Below are 18,943 nucleotides of genomic sequence, written 5' to 3'. Positions count from 1 at the left end.
ATACAAATAGAAATTGTTTCCCCTAGAGGGAGCTTGTGAAATTGTTATTAAAGCCGAACTGGGGAGCTTTGCAGCTGTAATAGATTAAGATCGTGGGACCAGACTTCGACCTTGAACAAGAATGTGCTCGGAGGCTCTGGTGCTTGCCTTTTGCAAGACAAGTGCTTTATTGGAACAGTTACATGAGAAGATGGATTTGATGACTGTTGCAATTGGAAATTTTGGACAGGCAGTGGGTACCTATATAGAACCCACTCAGGAATTAATCCAGGAATGTGCATTGACAGATCAGATGAGGGAGGAGGTTGTTGCTGGACCTCGGGTGGCAGAGATGGAGGGAGCTGTGGCCCAGCAGGAACATGAGTTGTTGGATTTGATGAACAAACCTGGAAAAAGTCAGATTTGGAGAGATGGAGTCCAGTTTGGCTTGGAGATGGGGGGCTGGATAGACCCCCCTATGCAGGGATGTTTTGACCTTTCAAGTCTGGCTTTGGGCCGGGGGGAGCTCGGAGTTGTGGGGGCCTTTAACTTTGGAGGGACCTTGAAACATGCCTTTAAATATCACATGGATTTCAGTGCTGACTATGGAAAAGGGGCTGACTTGTCGAGAAGGGACAAAAATATTGTCAAGCTGGAGTCTCCTCGAGTGAAAGGAGCAGAAGACAAAGTAAAGTACAGGTATAAACATGAAGAAGACCTGCGGAAGGGACATGGAAAAGACTTAAGAGCCTCGGATATAAGATCACCAGGTTGATGGACTAGATGGATGGGATAGAAAGGACTGACAAAACCCGAGACCAGGAAGAAGAGACGATGGCTGAAGATTGGAAGAAAGTTTTAAAAATTTATTTAGAAAAGTATCGTAAAATTAAGGAGTATTAGAAAAATGTTGGAATGAAATTATTTGGCTTTAGCAGAAATGTTAAAAAGAATTATGTAAGAATATGTTATGGTTAAGAGAATTTGGTATAAATAAGATTTAAGTTTTAAGTTTTAGGGTTTTTTATGGTAAGATAAAGTTAAAATAGATTAAGGTAATTTAATGACAGAATATTGTGAAAGATGGAAAGGATTTGCTGAGATAATTAACAACTAGAATACAAAAAAGGGAGGTGTGAGGAGGTCGATGAAATAAGTTAATGACAGTTAAGGATCTGGGAATATTGGATTTGTTTTTAAATTTTTTGTTTATTTTTGCTTTTGGATTTTGATGTATTATGTGTTTTGTTTTTTCTTTTTGACTTTGGTTTTTACTGATTTGTATTGTTTAATTGTTACTTTTATCTACTTTTTTCTTTCTTTTTCTCTTTCTCTTGTTTTTTCCTTCTTTTTTCTTTGTAACCTTAAAATTCTCAATAAATATCATTTTAAAAAACACACACAAAAAAGTCTGGTCTTAAATCAGCTGAAGTTATTGGTTCACACATGAGTCATCGGATAGAAGCAGATGGGAGAGGTCTTTAAAACAAGTGGACTGAACCTCTTCCTCTCCTGCATATTACTTCATCTCAATCCATTGCTCCATGCTCTTTATTCTCAGCTCACGTCTAGTAATAGAGGCGTAAGGGAGAAACTGCTTGGAGCAAAAGACTGCAGGATCTTAAGGTACAGGATAGGAAAGTGTTCAGCACTTCTTTCCTGCACACTGCTTTTACTGTTAGACACACACATCCTCAGCTACATATGTGAATGGGGCAGACATGTGAAATACATCCCCATGACATCTAAACAATATAAAGCATCTTTAGAATAACAAATGAAGTTGAATACTCTGTTCTGTGTGGGCAAATATAGGAGGTAAAAGGTTCTCATAATCCGAGTCTCCTGGTCTTCGGTGATTTGAAGGCTTTTCATTATTATGACTTTTTTTATGTAACGTTCATGATTCTACTGTTGCAGGAGGACCTTTAACTTTTTGAACCCCTTCTGTCTTCCAAAAAAAAAAGAAAATCTGCATCCAAGTTTACATGCAAGCAGAAATCACTTACCATATTCCATCACTGTAAATGTCTGATAATGTGTCTGATCCTATAGAAAAACAAAATAAATTCTATGAAAGGTATGCTTAACTTGTATGGTGTATTATATCTAAGATAGGACTTTTCCCAAACTAATTCTAGCAAGCAAGCAAATGAATAAATAAGGTACATGCTGAACTGCCGTTTTCCCAAAGACGACTTTACAATACTTAAGTGTACTGTGGCACCTTAAATACTGTTACACACCACCCCAATCTACACAGTAGTTTCCTATATTTTCACAGCTATTTAATCATTGTTTAAAGAGCATCACACACAATAATGCACACTGCATAATCACACATTTCCACAAACACATCAGGAAGTAGGGCAGTGATCAAAAGGGTTGTTCTATATAGTTTCTCAGCTCGGCTTCCCTGAGAGTGTCTGTGGAAAAGCTGAGTTGTTTCCATAGAAACTAACAAGGCTAAACAGTAACAGGGAGCCAGGCAGGACAGTTTTAAATTCATTCTTCTAGCAAGCACAAACTCAAGAGTTGCAAATAATAATATCAAATCAACACATTTTTCTACCCTACTGCGTTCCGAGGGGTGAGTGGGGATCACAGCAGAGAGTCAAGATGCTCTCAAACAACTTCATTTCTCCTTCCAACTTACACCACCACCACCAAGGCCAAGTCAGAAAATGAATAATTAAATAATAAAGAAATTTTTAAGTAGACTCATTGTTCTTTGGGACCAAGAGCTCAGGTGAAAAGGGAGCAACTAGCCAACACTAGCCAGCACACCATCTCAAAGTGAAAACTTGCTCTCTCACAAACTGAACTCTCTCACACAACTCAAAGATACAACTTCCTCATACAACAACTCTCATAAGAGAGCCCAATGGTCCATCTAGTCCAGAATCCTGATCTCAAAGAGGCCAACCAGATGCCTGTGGGAAGCCTGCAAGTAGGACCTGAACCATAACACTGTTTGCAGCGGATAACACAACATCCCTGTGCTTGTCAATTTGTCCCAATGTCTACACAAATTCTTTCAAGGCCAACTTCTAATGTACAACATTTCTGTGCTTCCCTTTTCTTCTGATTTCCACTTCCTCAATCTGCATAGCCCTCCAAAGCAGTTAATATTGAATGCTTCATTCTCATTTGCTTCTTGGCTCGTTCCCAGTCACAATTAATGGTGTCCCAATTTGCTCTCTATGACTGCATGTAATTGCACTTTCGCCTTTTATGTTGCTCAAGTATCTAAACCAACTCAAGAACTACTAAAAACTGTCTTTGAACTTCTTTTCTAGAATTTCAGCTTTTAAGAAAATATACTGTACAAATGTTTTGGTAATGAGTTATTAAAAGTTGTATCACGTGATTTCTATATATCTTTTGAACTGAATGCTGAAGTAATGAAGCACCACAGAATGCCTTCGCCACATCATACTTTTTGCACAGTAATCAGTATCTGAAGACTCAGATCTTTCTCAGTTGCTGAGCTCATCCAATTTAGACAGTATACATTTCAATTAAACTGCACAACTGTAGACAGATTTAATCTCTAGCAACGATGAACTAACTCCAGTATGCAACCTAGCCCCATGAAAATCAATGGGAATTTAATTATTGATTTCACTCAAAGATACATTACATCCCTGTTAAAACCATTCATTATGTTAATACTCACTTTTACTTGAACTTGTATGGACCAGTCACCCAGGACAGGATATTTGGATATTTTAAACTGCTTGGCAATTTTGCCTAGTTTTCCATTCTGCGACAACCACTGTTGAATCAAATTGCGTCGAGGATCCTATTTTTTAAAAAATGTCAAAAGCATGTGTTTAGTAACACTCAGAACAGAACAGTGGGGAAGGAGAGGGGAAATACCATCGTTAATTCTGACAAGCTAAAGTACTTGCCCCGATAGCGCAGTGTTGAATTCCACCCAATAAAAATTAAAAATCATACAGCTTCTAGCACAGCACATTACAATTGCTACTACAGGCAGAAAAATCATTAACTTGTTTGCCAAGACTGTTAGCAATTTCCAGGTGACCCATGGGGGAGAAGTTTGGGAACCACTGATTTATTCAAAATTAAATCCCTTGCCATTATGTATAAGAATAGTCTTAGTGAAAATACACTGCAAATTGCATAACCATACTCTGAAAGAAAACCCTGCTTCACCAAATAATGTCAAGTTTATACTTACATGAATATATATATTCATAGGAGTATTGTACGGCTTGAGGTCAGGATACAGAGTAACAACCCGTATTTTCACATCTTGGCCTGGTTTATACATAGTCTTGTCAGTTTGGATGAATACTGATAAGCTCTTGTGCTCAAATTCAAGGACAGTGTGGTTAGAAAATAGCAGACGACCTTCTGAATATCCTTTGACTAGTAAATCATAATCACCAGGAGTACTGCCCAAGGGGAGCTGGGGGTAAAAAACATGATTGCTTTATTTATTTCTAAAACAAATACTGGACACACAGAACAGTAAAACAACGAATAATTAGAACTCACAAAACTAAAAAAATTGAAGCTGCAATCCTATGTACACTTACCTAAGAGAAAACCCTACTAAAGATATCCAAGTAAATACGAGTAAGATTATGACATAAAATCTACAAATAAGTTACAATGACACTCCCTAAAAGTGTTCTGTCACCTGAATTTTCATTTATTCTTTCATACTATGATCCTGTTTATATATTCACCCACAGCTCCAAAAACCATGGTTTATGAAGCTATGAATGAATACTGTGGAAGTTCACTCCTGCCTCATCCCCTTGTTTGCTTGTTGCATGCCAGCTTCAGTGTAAAGACTGTGACTTGCATTAAGCCAAAGTTTCCCATTACAGCTTAACAAGACCAGCTCTACCATTAAGCAGATTGTGGCAGCTGACTCAGGCAGCAGATGTTGGAGGCTGTGACGTGTGGGAGGACAGAGCTATGCATCCTGTACCCCCTAAGTTAGCCTACTGTAGCAACTATCCCCTCACCAGTGCTGAAAGAAGATTCAGCTGCCATAGATTCGGCTGGCTTCTCTATGTGGAATGGGAAGGTGCCATCTTGTTCTTTGCTTCAAGCAGTGAAATGTATTGTGCTGGCTAAATGGGACCAGGTTTACTGTCAATCAGTGTTCGAAACTCCCATTGTTCTTGGAGCCTTTTGCAACAGGGAATTTCATTAGCGTGCGCAGTTTCTGAGCTCTGGGCGCAGTACTGCACCAAAGATTTCAGATTAAAACTGCAGAGTGGAAGGAAAGGACGACCTTTTTCTGCCTCCCTACTTCCAGCTCCTCTCTGAAGACTAGAGAAGAGACCCTCTTAAGAATATTGGGGGGTGGGCAAGGGAAGGACTAGACCATGTGAAAAATGAACATAATATTTTAGCTGCATCCCATTCATTTTCAGCTTTGTATTCTAGTTATTAAAAAAGTATGCCTAGACATTCAGTTGTTGTGCCCATAACCTAGGTTTAAGGTGCCATTTAGATCCCAGTTTTCATATCTCAGCATCTAACACTGCTGTCAATATGAGATCCTGGATCATTATCCTGGTTTCTGAGCCTGCACTACCAGGCAGACAACAATCTGTCCTCTGGCAGAACAGAATCAGGCTGCAGAAGAAAATGGTTCCCCTAGGACATTTGATCTAAATTCCCAACCATGATTTGTGTTCTGGAAAGTCTTATTCCCTGAGTTAGTCTGCAAGCACGTTTCAGAGATACATGGCACAAGCAAGCACAGACATGCTTCTAAGGCAGAAGCAGCAGCCATGCTTACAATTTACAAGAAAAGGGATTGTGCAGAAGAAGAATCATGATTCATCTGCTCCTGTTCATTGACTCTTAATTATTTTGAGGCAAGTGCTTCATGACAATGTGGTTTGCACCTAAAAATGCATGTTGATATAAATCTGTTTTAAACTCTTATCTAATATTTATGAATTTTAATACTTTTACACCCTCTTTGTTAGCAAACAAAACCTAGAAGGAATGCTATCCCGCATTCTGGTTTGTTTCAATTACATCTAGACATGCCAGGAACACTAGTTTGAATGTCTGTTTTAACATCACTGTCAGATGTTGTGTCCTAAAACAAGATATGAAACGCCTGCATTTCAGTGTATATGATTCACTTGTCAGAAGGAAGCTCTTTGCTCACTAATAGTGAACTTACACTATATACAAGATTAAAATGAAATAAAGGTAAGTAAATGAAAGAGGCAGCATCCATTCAGGAAATATTTCACATGGAACTCTAGTACTTGGGGAAAATAATACTTACAGCTGGAAGGACAAGTGTACCAACCGAATCTGCATTTAAAAAAGAAAAGGGGGGATTAATCCACCTCTTGCTTCCTACATGCCATGTACTGTACCATGTACAGCAAATCCATCCTTACAATGCTTTTGTTGGAATGCAGCATTGCAGCACCAGTCTCTTACATAATGTGAACCTTCTTCTTGTATTTCAGCAGTGGGACTCCAGTGGTACCTGCAAACCCACTTCCTGAGGATGGAGGTTATTTCTGGAGACCTAGGAAGAGGCGTCCACTCCATGTTCTCCCAGGATCTCTCTAAGTCAACCATCACAAAGCAATGAGGTGGGAGCCACATTCTACCTACATGAGGAGCCCCACCTCCTAAAGCTTTCTTTAGGCATGACATGTGTGAGCGGGGTCCATGCAATGACCAGGGAATAAGTGTCCTGGCCATGCTACCCCATGCCAACTACCACACGAGTACACAATGAGTACAGATATCTGAAAAAGAACAACTACACATGACACTGAGGGCTTGTTTTCAGATAGCTGTGCTCAATGCACAGGGTGGGACTAGCCCATCTGTGCAACACGGGAGCAAGGCAAACTTCAGGGGTCTACTTCCCGATCATCGGATGGAACCCCATCAAGAGTGTAACATGTGATGTGGGCTCTAGTGATCATTATAGTAATTGCCACCTGGAAGCACACTTCCTGGAGTGGTTGCTGCAGACCTCAGTAAGGACAGCAACAGGAACACCAGGAAGCTGGGGAGGTGTTTTTAATTCATGCTGACCCCACAGCATCTCTCTTGTCTGTCCCCACCACCAAAAGGTGAGTAAATAGTTTGTATTGCATTGTTACAATATTCCAAGAGCTGCCTCAGGGATCATTTTATTGAAAGACACGGCATAAATATTTATACTAACCATCAGTGTATCAGAATTCAAAGATGTGTTCCTCAGGGCAGAAGCATTGTTACTTTTGTACACTTTAGTCAAGAAGTATGATTCAAATATAAAGTCAAAAAGTGATATACTTCATTTCTGAGACCAGGATATACAGAAAAGCTGTACCCATTTCTTATTTCTACTTATGGCAACTCAAGGCCCTGCTACTCAGGGGAGAGGTGGCAGAATGAATAAATATTCTTCTAGACTTCTAATATAAATCTAGAGGCTGGGGTGCAAGGATTTAGAAAGAATTTATTCCTAATTCCCAGTGGCCTCATTCCCATGCACTAATTGAATTCTAATTCCTACAGACCTGTAACAACAGGCTTTTAATGCTTAACTTGTATTGACTTTGAAATGCTACTCTTAAATTGCCTTCTGTGTATTGTGCAAAGTATCTTCAGCAAATCTGTCAGTGTCGGCAAGAAGAAGTAAGGTCAAAACCAGAGTGCTCTCATTAGAGATATCAATTATTTAATGGAATGGGAGGCCTGATTGTTATCATGATTTACATCATCATGATTGATATAGTTCCATTCTTTCTGCCCTCTCAATAAACCTACCCCATATTTACCGTGAGGCCATCACCCACAAACCACTCATGGACTGACATTCTTTATCTATTTATTTTAATTGTTTTGTTTATATATTTATAAAGTGCACTTTCATTAAAAGTATATGTAACAAGGTGGTGTACAATATAAAAACACATTACTTCAATAATAGCAGGAAAAACATCAATAACGTATCAGTGAAAACAGGCTGGTTAAAAAAAAAATCACATTCCAAAGCCCTGTCTGAAAAACACACATTTTAAAATGAACGGCCTACTTATCCCTTTTCTATCCTTAGCAATATAAAAGAAAATGCAAAAGAAAAAGTCTGAAAACTGAAAAATGTTTATATGTGGATAGTGAGCCACATCAGCAGAACTGAACTTTTATAATTGCTGCACAATTTCCTCGGTTGTCAATGGCCTATCACAGTCATTTGGAGAGACCATTCAGCCATTTCCTTCTCTGTTGGCTGTTCTCTTCTCTCTAGGAATCAATTCTATTACTTTAACCCTACCCTTTTCAAGTAACGTTACCTTTATATCCATTTCCTCCTCCGGCTCCCGCCCTAAGTTGCAGAAGGGAGTGGTAATCTTGATTTGGCAGTGAGGAAGGAAACCTTTTATTCCAACAATCCCAATGAAAATTGCTTCTTTACAACATGTGGATGGAGAAACAGGGAATGCAAACTTTCTTATTGCATGTTAGACTTCTGGAAGCAGTGTTGCCTTCCATTTCCAGTTTAAAGTAGAACATCAATGATTGGCTGCTGCTAAACTGCCCATGTCTGGAAGCACCCACATCACTGTATTTGTATTTGAAGCCTCCATTTGATATTTGCAATTAATATTGCAAAAAAGATTGCAAACATCAAAAAGGTTTGTGGATTATCAGTGGAGTGCACATAATTAAACTAATCAGTGATTAAAAGCCGGGTGGGATTTTCCTTTCCTGTGTCAGGTAAGATTAGATCATATCTTTGGCAGTATCAATCTTTAATTATTACATCTGCCTGTAATTTCAAATAAATCATAAGGGCTGAAATATTGCACAGTTAAATTATGACCCACAAACTGTTCTAAATGTTGTTTATGTTGGTTTTGTTCTACTGAATTGCGGCTTACTGTTGCCAAGGGAATCAAAATGTTTGGTTCAGCCCCTAAATTAAAACATACGGCTCCACAAAGAGTTCTTCATATCCGGAGGCAATACTGAGGGCTCTTGTTGCTGTTTTGGGACCTGCCTGCAACAGCAGTTTGCCTTTAAGCTCCCACCAGTGACGGAAAGCCTTTCCCCCCAGGTACACACTCTAGGAAGTGAGTTGGGAAACCTGGAAAATCCACCTTTGTTAAAACATTTATTACAAATGAGGAAAGGAATGCCTTTTTTCCAGCACAGAATACAAGGCGGTATCCTTTCTGGCAAAATGAACAAACACTACAGCCCTTAACCACCGTTGAGTCTCTTATGGTGCCACTAGGTTGCCTGGGTGTCCCTGCGAGTAGACAATCTCAAGCTGCTCCTTGGCTCTGTGGGCTGCTGAATCCCCTTGCACCATTCTGCTCCCACATCACTGTTTCCTTTCGCATCTATCCACCACAGAACGTGATTACAGTCTCCCCTCATCAGGCGAATTTTGCAAAGACACTCTTCTTCCTTACTAGCCCATCTCCTTCTTTCTCTCAACTAACTGCCCCAACTGACACTTTCCCAATGTTCTAATTCCTGTGGTGACAGTTGCCAAAACTGCCCAGAGTTACGATTTTACTTTTAAAATATGTTAAAACCAAAACAGAAACACTAAACAAACATCTCGTTACAAAGGTACACAAATGTACACCTGTCCTCTGCAAATCTATCAATTTCTGTTCTCATTTTTCCAGTCTTAAACTCAGTTCTCCAAATTTCCACAACCTGCCATTTTTTATTTTAAAAAATCCTAATGAAAAATCATCAGTATTTCAGTGAAAAGTCTCATCCTCATCCTCATCTTTTTATTATTTCTACCCCGTCCATCTGGCTGGGTTTCCCCAGCCACTCTGGGCAGCTTACAGCACATAAAAATTGTAAAACATTAGACACTAAAAATTTCCCGATACAGATGTCTTCTAAAAGTCAGATACAGTGGTACCATGCAAGACGAATGCCTCGCAAGACGAAAAACTCGCAAGACAAAAGAGTTTTTCGTTTTTTGAGTTGCTTCGCAAGACGAATTTCCCTATGGGCTTGCTTTGCAAGACGAAAACGTCTTGCGAGTTTGTTTCCTTTTTCTTAAAACCGCTAATACCGTTAAAACCGTGCTTCACAAGACGAAAAATTTGCAAGACGAAAAAACTCGAAGAACGAATTAATTTCGTCTTGCGAGGCACCACTGTAGTTGTTTATTTCCTTGACATCTGATGGGAGGGTGTTCCACAGGGTGGATGCCACTACTGAGAAGGCCCTCTGCCTGCTTCCCTGTGACCTCATTTCTCACAGTGAGGGAACCACCAGAAAGCCCTCAGAACTGGCCCTCAGTGTCTGGGCTGAGTGGTGCAGGTGGAGACGCTCCTTCAGGTATACTGGGCCGAGGCCGTTTAGGGCTGGTAAAGGTCAGCACCAACACTTTGAATTGTGCTTGAAAACGCACTGGGAGTCAATGTAGGTATTTCAGGACTGTTGTCATATGGTCTCGGTGGCCACTCCCAGTCACCAGTTTAGCTGCCGCATTCTGGATTAGTTGTAGTTTCTAAGTCACCTTCAAAGGTAGCATATTGCAGTAGTCCAAGTGGTAGATAACCAGAGCATGCACCACTTTGGCGAGACAGTCTGTGGGCAGGTAGGGTCTCAGCCTACGTACCAGATGGGAGTTGGCAGACAGCTGCCCTGGACACAGAATTGACCTGCAACTCCATGGACAGCTGTGAGTTCAAAATGACTCCCAGGCTGTGCACCTGGTCCTTCAGGGGCACAATTGCCCCATTCAGGACAAGTGAGAGCCATGGGGTCTGAACACACATCCCCCAGCACCTCTTTCTGGACATGGCACAGGAGCAACCACTGTATAACAGGGGCCCCAGCTTTTACCTCTAGATGGTCCAGATGGTCACGCTGGTCGATGATCTCCAGCAGGCTAGGCACAAAGCTGAAAGCTGTTTCCTAGTTCTACTGGATCTCTCAATGGCCTTTGATACCATCCACCTCTCCTCATCAATGCCCCCCCTTCCTCTGACTACCTGGTGATGGGATCCTCCCTCGTGGCCAAGAGAGCAAAGCATTCAAGGGATAGTGCAGGGGTGGGCAAGGTTTACCTTGCCTGGGCCAGTTCACTCCAGCAGAGATCCCTCCATAGGCTGGATCACACGAACGCATGCACACACGATTTTCGGTGTCTGTGAATGCACAGATGCGATTTCCGGCACCGCGGAAGCGAGTTGCCGCGCCATGCTGCTTTAGCACAGCGCGTGGGGACTTGCGCGTGGGTGGCTCAGTTAGGGGGTGGATTGTGAGCCAGTTAAACAACCCTCGTGGGCCACTTGTGGCCCATGGGCCTTAGGTTGCTGACCCCTGGGCTAGTGCCTGAAGTGGTTCCACCAGGAGATTCTTTCTAAGATCTGTTAAAAGTCATTTCCAATGCTAACTAAAAGCTTCCTGTTCAGCCCATTTTAGTGCTGCCCTTAAATTTCCTTATTAGTCAGCTTTTGTTCTCAGTGCTGGTAGGCAATTGCTTTTTTCTTCCCCTACCATAGAGAAATAATGCAATAACAGAAAGAAAAGAGAAGCAAAAATATGGGAAACTATCAGTGCACTAGCCCCTCTCCCTAAGGGGGACAAAACCTAAAGAAAAGCCAATTCTGTATTGACCACGCTCACTAGGAAAGCCATAAAACATGTTGGACCTGCCAACAAAAACCTGTGTTCTTAAAGTTGAATGGCAACTCCCACATACACCATCAATGCATTTTAATGTCAACTTTTTATATTTCAAAAGTGGTTTGCTATATTTATTCTGTCAAATGTTGTGCTTATCTCTAGTTATTTTCTATCATTCAGGTTCTACAAGGGGGAAAATAAGCCTTCTCTATCTGTCTCACACATGCAAAAGGCTGCTGCAAAGGAGCAAAACAGTATCTCAGATCCAAACAGGTGAGTGGCAATAAGAACAATTTGCTGTTCTACATGTAAGAACAGGGATACAGGCTCCTGCTAAACAAAAAAATGATCCCCAGATCAGTATCAATATCCATGCCAAAATGTTCTTAATCTTCACACATAGTTAAACACGAGTCTGGAATAAGAGTCTCCAGTTTTGTTTAGTCCCAGGCCTTCACATAAATCTGTCCTCAACTTGATTCTTTAAACACTGTAGAACAAACTGCATCATAATCTAACAAAATTTAAATTCAAGTAAAAAATCCTAACATCATCATGCAAAAAGATAAGCAGTTACCGGTAGGTCTTAGATTTTTTTTTAAGCAACATCGTAAGAAGCTAAGAGCTTAAGAACTTGTCAAGCAGGCCAATTTTGAGGCTTTGTTTTTTAAGCTTTAATGGGTAATCTTGATCATCAAGTGAAAAATAATATTGTTCCCAAGTGAGTTTTCCCATGTCCTCATTTTTCTACTTAATAACAATGAAATCTTACCGAACATAATCAAAATTTCATCCAAAATGACCCGAAGACATGCTTAATTAAGAAAATGTTTATTTTCCCCAGAAACTTTGCTAATAGTTGGCTGATGAAATACATACACACACACACACACACACTTTATTTAAACAATCTTTTTCAACTTCCATGTCTGGCCTTTGACACCAGAATTGTGTATTTCAGGACCCACCCTATTCATGTGACTGCAATTTGTTTCAACTGTTTTAAAACTGAATTTTAAATTGAAACCTGCCCTATGAACTGATGGTGAAGGGCAGGAATAATAATAGTAATAATGCATATGGAGGCATTAGCACAACCCTTTTTTGTTATTTATTTGTTTAAAAAACATTTATATGCTGCTTTTTCAAGCAAAGCCCATCCAAAGCAGCTTGCAACCATTAAAACTACAAGTATATAAAACAAAAAAAAACCCAGATCCATATGAATAATAACAGACTTTTAAAATGTATTTTATTCTGAGTTTATTAAAACTAGAATTTTTTACAATCAAAGCCTTTTCACTGCTCTGGGAAAAGTGGAATAAAATTGTTCCCCCATTCCAGACTGTTAGCAAAATGGTACATTGTGCAAACAAAGTACAGAGAGTCATGACAGTGGGTCAAGGTAGGGTGTTACTGAATTCGTAAGCAGTATTTGGGCTGCCACACAAAAATATCACTCCTATATTTCTTCAGGAGAAATGGTGCTTACATTATCAGGAAACTAAGCATATTCAGTAACACTATTAGATTTTATCCTATGCTATCTTAAGTGTTGGGAAGAATAATCCTCTGCTATTGTTTTGTACTATTGGTTTTTCTTTTGATCAACAAGGAAAACGGAATGCAAAGGTTTACATTCATCCACTGCATGAAAGTATTTCTGGAGATGTGTTAGCTCAGAATTATGCTTCAACTTTTCCAGGACTAACCCTGGAAACTAGCAATATCTGATGAGTCACTTGGCAAAACAGAGCTTTAAGTGAAACTTAATGGCATGTTTATGTTATAATATAAGATTCATAGACTATCAAACCCTGTCCTTGCTGTGCTGCTATTTAACAACTTAGCATTCATCAGTGTTTTCTAGCTTGGCATATAAAATTGGCTCCTTTATATTGTTAAGCAAGCAGGACTCAGTTGCTGGCATGGACATTTTTCCAGTGTTTATATATGATCACAGCTTGTCTGAGCTTGAAAGCTATTTGCATAGTCTCTATCTGTTTAGTAACTTTTGGCTGGGATTTCTTTTCCCCCCAACTCCCTTACTCTCAGAATCAAGATTCCTCCCTACACTCAATTAAGCAGCAATTATATCACTTCTGAGTCTTTGAAGACGGATGCAAGTCAGCACCTTAACACTTTACTATCACTTTAGAAAAACTTTTAAAATTTAGAGAATCTCTTGCATAACTTTTTTTATGCCAATATATTTGCAACAGCAACTCTTCATGGCTGCTAAACAAAACTGCCTTGCCCTTTTTAAGATCACAAATTATAAGTTTCTCCTACCTCTGGGTACTATTGTATAATTATATTCTTGTTATTTGGCAATGAATGTACAACGTTGAGATTTAAGAGGCAAGAGGTGAAAATGTTCCAAAATAAAAACGAATTGAGCCATCAACAATATATATAGCCAAGTGCCAGTTTCACCCCTTAGGACTGAATTAAAGAGAATACATCTAGACTATTTCATACATTACACAGCAACAGCCCCAGGGTTGCCAGTGAGTGTACAGTACTCAACACATAGCTGGGATTGTCTTTGGCTCCAAGCATACTTGCAGGATTTCTAAGTGCTTCTTTGTTGCAATACAGTGGTACCTCAGGTTAAGTACTTAATTCGTTCCGGAGGTCCGTACTTAACCTGAAACTGTTCTTAACCTGAAGCACCACTTTAGCTAATGGGGCCTCCCGCTGCTGCCGCGCCGCCAGAGCACGATTTCTGTTCTCATCCTGAAGCAAAGTTCTTAACCTGAAGCACTATTTCTGGGTTAGCAGAGTCTGTAACCTGAAGCGTATGTAACCTGAAGCATATGTAACCCAAGGTACCACTGTAATACTTTACATTTCTTGGTGCAGACCTAAAATGCATCTTATATGAATGAGATTTTTGTTAAATCCTACTTTCTTATTCATCAGATGAAAAAGTTATGAACCGTTGCAAGGTTTTTTAAACTTCTGCCAAGTATAATCTTGCCAACCTGTAGCATCCTTGGCTTTTTCATTTTGAATCTCTATTACAAAGCAGCCACCAATAATGTAAGGCTGCCAACCTCTGTCATGAGAACTGTTCTCATAAACTGCACAAGCAGGCCACACCAGCATAGGCTTGCATTCTGTTGGCCTCACTATGAGAGAACACTACCAAAGTCTTTCCTTTATGATCCTTGAGACCTAGTAATTGATTCAGTTAAACAGAAGCCCCAAACATGTATTCCTTATCATTAATAATAAAATGCCCAGAGCCTGGAGCTTTTACAAAGCATAAACCAAACACTGTCTTGAATTTCAAAGCAAAATATGTCAACCTTTTTATAAAAATAAAAGAAAAACACTGAAAATAAAGAAGCAAGGTAGCTCCAAATGCCCAGCAGCTGTTACTGTTACATGTCAATTTAGACTTTACATTATTAGTATAAACTACAGATTCTGGTAAAACAACATCTGATGCACACACAGGAAGCGCTCATCATTTCACATACCGTAGTATGTATTCTGTAAAGGTAAGATCTTTTATGTCAGCATTTCAGATGTAATATTAGATTTGAAAGCATGATGAGCAATTCATGTATCTGCAAAAACTTTCATTACCAATGTAAAGTCTGAATGTTCAAAATTAAGTCTTAAGGTGTTCATTACTGGTAATAGCTCTTGACTTCTGCATATATTTAAAATCAGGTATACATATTAATGTGATTTATTTAAGTATGAGGCATGCACATAGCATTGTGTTTGCAATGCATTTAAAAGATGATGGTGGTGGTTTTTCAGATTAACACACTAATGTCAGAATTAGCTACCAAGAAAAAAGAGATGTCATCAAAGAGTCAAAAATCTTAGATACGTGCTGCTGAGAAGATTGCTAAAACAGAACCAGAGTGGTACATGCTAGCAAAAGTGTTCCATGTGAGCCAGAGACACCTGAGTCCAAATATCCACTATGTCATGAAACTCAGTAGGTAACTTTGGGCCTGTAATCATGTTGTTTATGTGGTAAAGTTTATGATAAGAATGCTATATCATTTCAAACAAGGTAAGGGTTAACCGTAAACAAAGCGACTACCAAAGACAGACTAGCAGGCAGCAGACTGTCATTGTAGTCTATTATCAACAAGAAGATGGCTATGTTTGAGGAGGCTGCTGACTTTATATTCAGAATCAAATGCATCAAAAGGGTGGTCAGTTGTAATTGGTCAGTTAATGGGCATTCTACCTCATCTTATTGGCTCATAATTATAGACCAATAAGGGGATCAAAAATCACCCAAATGATTATTAATAAAAAGCCTGGTGTAAATAAAAATCCTGGTTTGATACTGGTCAAGGAGAGAACCTGTTGTCAGCTGGAGTAGAATGATTAAGGACTTAGGAAGAGGCTTCATAAGTCTGAAGAGTGCTAGGAATCGCAGCAGAGGTTGCATCTTAAGGGGAGCTGAAGATCTAGCCTAGGAGCTGATAGCATGGGGGCATATTACTAAAGGAGTTCTGCTAAGAAGGGAATAAGGCTCTGTGCCAATGTTGAACAACAAAGCTGACTGGTAAGTATCGTGCATACTTTTGGTTTGTCTATGATGAGGTTAGTTGCTTTTTAGATGAGCTAAAATCAAAAGTTTAGCTGAAGATCCAAACGCTTGTTGGAGAGATACCACAGAGTCTGATATGGAGGAAGAACACAATTCAGTCTCTTTTCTAGAGAAGAAAGGCTTAGTAGTAATGGTTTCTGTCCTTGTGGTTTTCTCACCCTACACCTACAAGCCAAACCATATTCTGCCAGAAGGTGATTTTAAAAGAACCAGGGAAATTGAAGCTGTTTGAGGGAGGTGACCAGGAAAACTAAAGAAAAAAATCATTGTAAGAAAACCTCTCAGAGGTTTACAAAAAAATAAAAACTTGACTTGCCATTCAGGATGAGAAGGCCTCAGTTCAAAATTATTTAAATAGTTCACTTCTAAAGTGAACATGTCATAATTTATTTACTTGTTTATTGCACTTATATCCCACCTACTTCTCTAAGGAGTTCAATGTGGTATGCATGGTTCTCTCCCTCATTTAATCCCCACAACAACCCTGTGAGGTAGGTTAGGTTGAGAGACAGTGTCTGGCCCAAAGTCACCCAGTGAGAGTCATGGTCAAGCGGGGACTTGAACCCTGGTCTCCCAGGTGCTATCTACAAGTTATTTTCAGTGTCTTAGGGTGTCTTCTCTTGGCAATCTGTATTTGAGCAATATTGCTTCAACTTTCCAAATGAGGGATAACAGCAATGAAACAATATAGCTCCCTTGTTGCTGAAAACAAAGAAGCTAATAAAAACAGCTGAAATCTAGTCAGTATGTCTTTACTAGTTCTGAGATCATATTGAATATATGGGCGGATTCATCCACTGACCTGTTTAATTATCTTTTTTTCATAGAAGAGCAAGTGACTCAGTGCCACATTTCCACATTCACCTAAGGGAAAGTGTGAGCATGGTGCTCCACCAAGACCCAGTGACATGACTCTACCCACTCAAGAAAGGGTGGGAAGAGAGAATATTGCACAATAGGATTTATACATGGCCTCTGAAACATCTGTCTCACATGTTAAATGCAGGTGTCTACTAGGCAAAGAGGGTCACAAGTAAACATGTGAATTAATCCTTATTTTTTTTTACAGTACAGAGGAAGCTGACTTATACAGAGTCAGGCCACTGGTCCATCTACCGGTAGGTCAGTTTTTTCTAAACTGACTGGCAGTGGCTCTCCTTGGAGGTACTGGGGATTGAATGTAAGAACTTCTGCCTGCAAAACAGATCACTGAGCTACAGCTCTTCCCTGCCCAATAAAGCCAGGAAATTAGCATGCACAAGATCTGCTTTATATCTACTTTAAAAACACAGCTCTGCTATAAAGCCAACTTGATATCCAAATATATAGGATATTTCCCAGGAGAAAGTCCCAAATGGTATGCAGTTGCCTCCTGTGGCCAAATGTGGCTGTGTAGAGAATGCTGCTACTAATACTAATAAGGGCCTTTCTGCATGGTTGGTATTGGTTTATTAGGAATGCACAAAATAGTTATTCATTTGTTGTCCACAGCCCCCATGCCTTTCCTCAAGAGTTGTTCTTTCATCACATTTCACCACACCAAGATGACAACACTGTGTATCTGCAAAATGTGATACCTTCCCCAGCAAAACACATAATTGCAGAATGCTAAGTGACAGTATGAGTGGCACAGACATTGATTTTACATTGCAACTAGCAATACATTCACACATTCACACACACACACACACACACACACACACACACACATTTTTCAGTGCTTTTGAGGCTTAGTGCTCTTCTGCTATGCCATTATCTAGTCTTAAACAACACAAAAGTGGACATTCACTTTCCCTTTCAGAAATGCCCACCACTTTGTTAGCTTTATGCTGCTTCTTGCATTTACACTCTCCAGCATCGGCTTATGTCTCTAACCATGGGTAGTAATGCCCACTGGACATAACCTAGTGTCCTTCTCAGTAAGCATGCATAGAATTGCACTGTAAGTGCAATTTTGTTCAGGATTTATTGAGGAAAAAATAGCCTGTAAGACTCACCCTTTCTTGCTTACAAGACATCCTTTCATGCTCTACAACACACCATTGCACATTTTAAGGGAAACAGCAGCACAGCTATCCCACTCCAGTCTATATACAGTGGTACCTTGGTTTACGAACTTAATCCATTCTGGAAGTCCATTCTTAAACCAAGGCTTGCTTTCCCATAGCAGCAGGGGACTCAATTTAAAAATGGAACACACTCAATAGGAAGCGAAACATGTTCTTGTTCCAAGGCAAAGTTCACAAACCAAAACACCTACGGTACTTCTGGGTTGCAGCGTTCTTAATCCAAATTGTTCATAAACTAAGCTGTTCTTAAACCAAGGTACCACTGTATGTGTTTTTATATATTTCATGTGTTTTTATTTTGTAAACCGCTGTGTGATCTTCAGATGAAAGGCGGTTTGGAAATGAAATAAATAAATAAAAATATGAGGAAGACAGACACTGAAGTGTTGTTGACACAGTGCCAGACTTTGACTTGAGAGACCTGGGGAAAAGGTTCTCCCAACACCACCCCCATGAGCCAATTGGAGGAGCAGAGGACACATGTGGTGGGAGAGGGGAGAAAGGCCTGTTGCACTAATGAAAGTCTTTGCATGAGCTTCTACTGGTAATGCTCAATAACTGAATCCTGTCTATGGGATTGAAATCCTTGCTTAGTTCACTAGTTCCCTTTGGGCAGTCACTATCCCTCAAGATTGTTATCAGGATAGTAATTTTCTTTCAGAACTGGCTTTTTTCA

At 39.8% G+C, this 18,943-nt stretch overlaps 1 protein-coding gene and 1 long non-coding RNA gene across 7 annotated transcripts in view; one reads left to right on the top strand and one right to left on the bottom strand.

The window, feature by feature from the left end:
- Nucleotides 1-18,943, bottom strand: part of CD109 (CD109 molecule) — a 67,678-nt gene that overhangs the window by 45,536 nt on the left and 3,199 nt on the right. For all 4 annotated transcript variants that reach the window (XM_080997960.1, XM_080997961.1, XM_080997958.1 and 1 more), the window contains exons 3-6: nt 6,275-6,303; nt 4,187-4,417; nt 3,659-3,784; nt 1,989-2,028 (exon numbers count right to left, since the gene is read on the bottom strand). In XM_080997960.1, the coding sequence (XP_080854086.1) occupies nt 1,989-2,028; nt 3,659-3,784; nt 4,187-4,417; nt 6,275-6,303 (426 nt within the window). The remainder of the gene's footprint in view (nt 1-1,988; nt 2,029-3,658; nt 3,785-4,186; nt 4,418-6,274; nt 6,304-18,943) is intronic.
- On the top strand, nt 8,296-17,459 carry LOC308472840. Of its 3 annotated transcripts, none has more exons than XR_013983761.1 (3): nt 8,296-9,582; nt 11,791-11,883; nt 17,268-17,459. It is a non-coding gene; the product is annotated as an uncharacterized lncRNA (long non-coding RNA). The 3 variants fall into 3 exon arrangements; XR_013983762.1 differs by lacking the exon at nt 8,296-9,582 and adding an exon at nt 9,599-10,314; XR_013983763.1 differs by lacking the exon at nt 8,296-9,582 and adding an exon at nt 10,325-10,576.

The sequence above is a fragment of the Podarcis pityusensis genome (genome assembly GCF_964106645.2).
Source record: "Podarcis pityusensis genome assembly, chromosome: 3".
NCBI lineage: Eukaryota > Metazoa > Chordata > Lepidosauria > Squamata > Lacertidae > Podarcis > Podarcis pityusensis.
The sequence above is the reverse complement of the archived record's forward strand: the minus strand, read 5'-3'. Positions and strand labels throughout refer to the sequence as shown.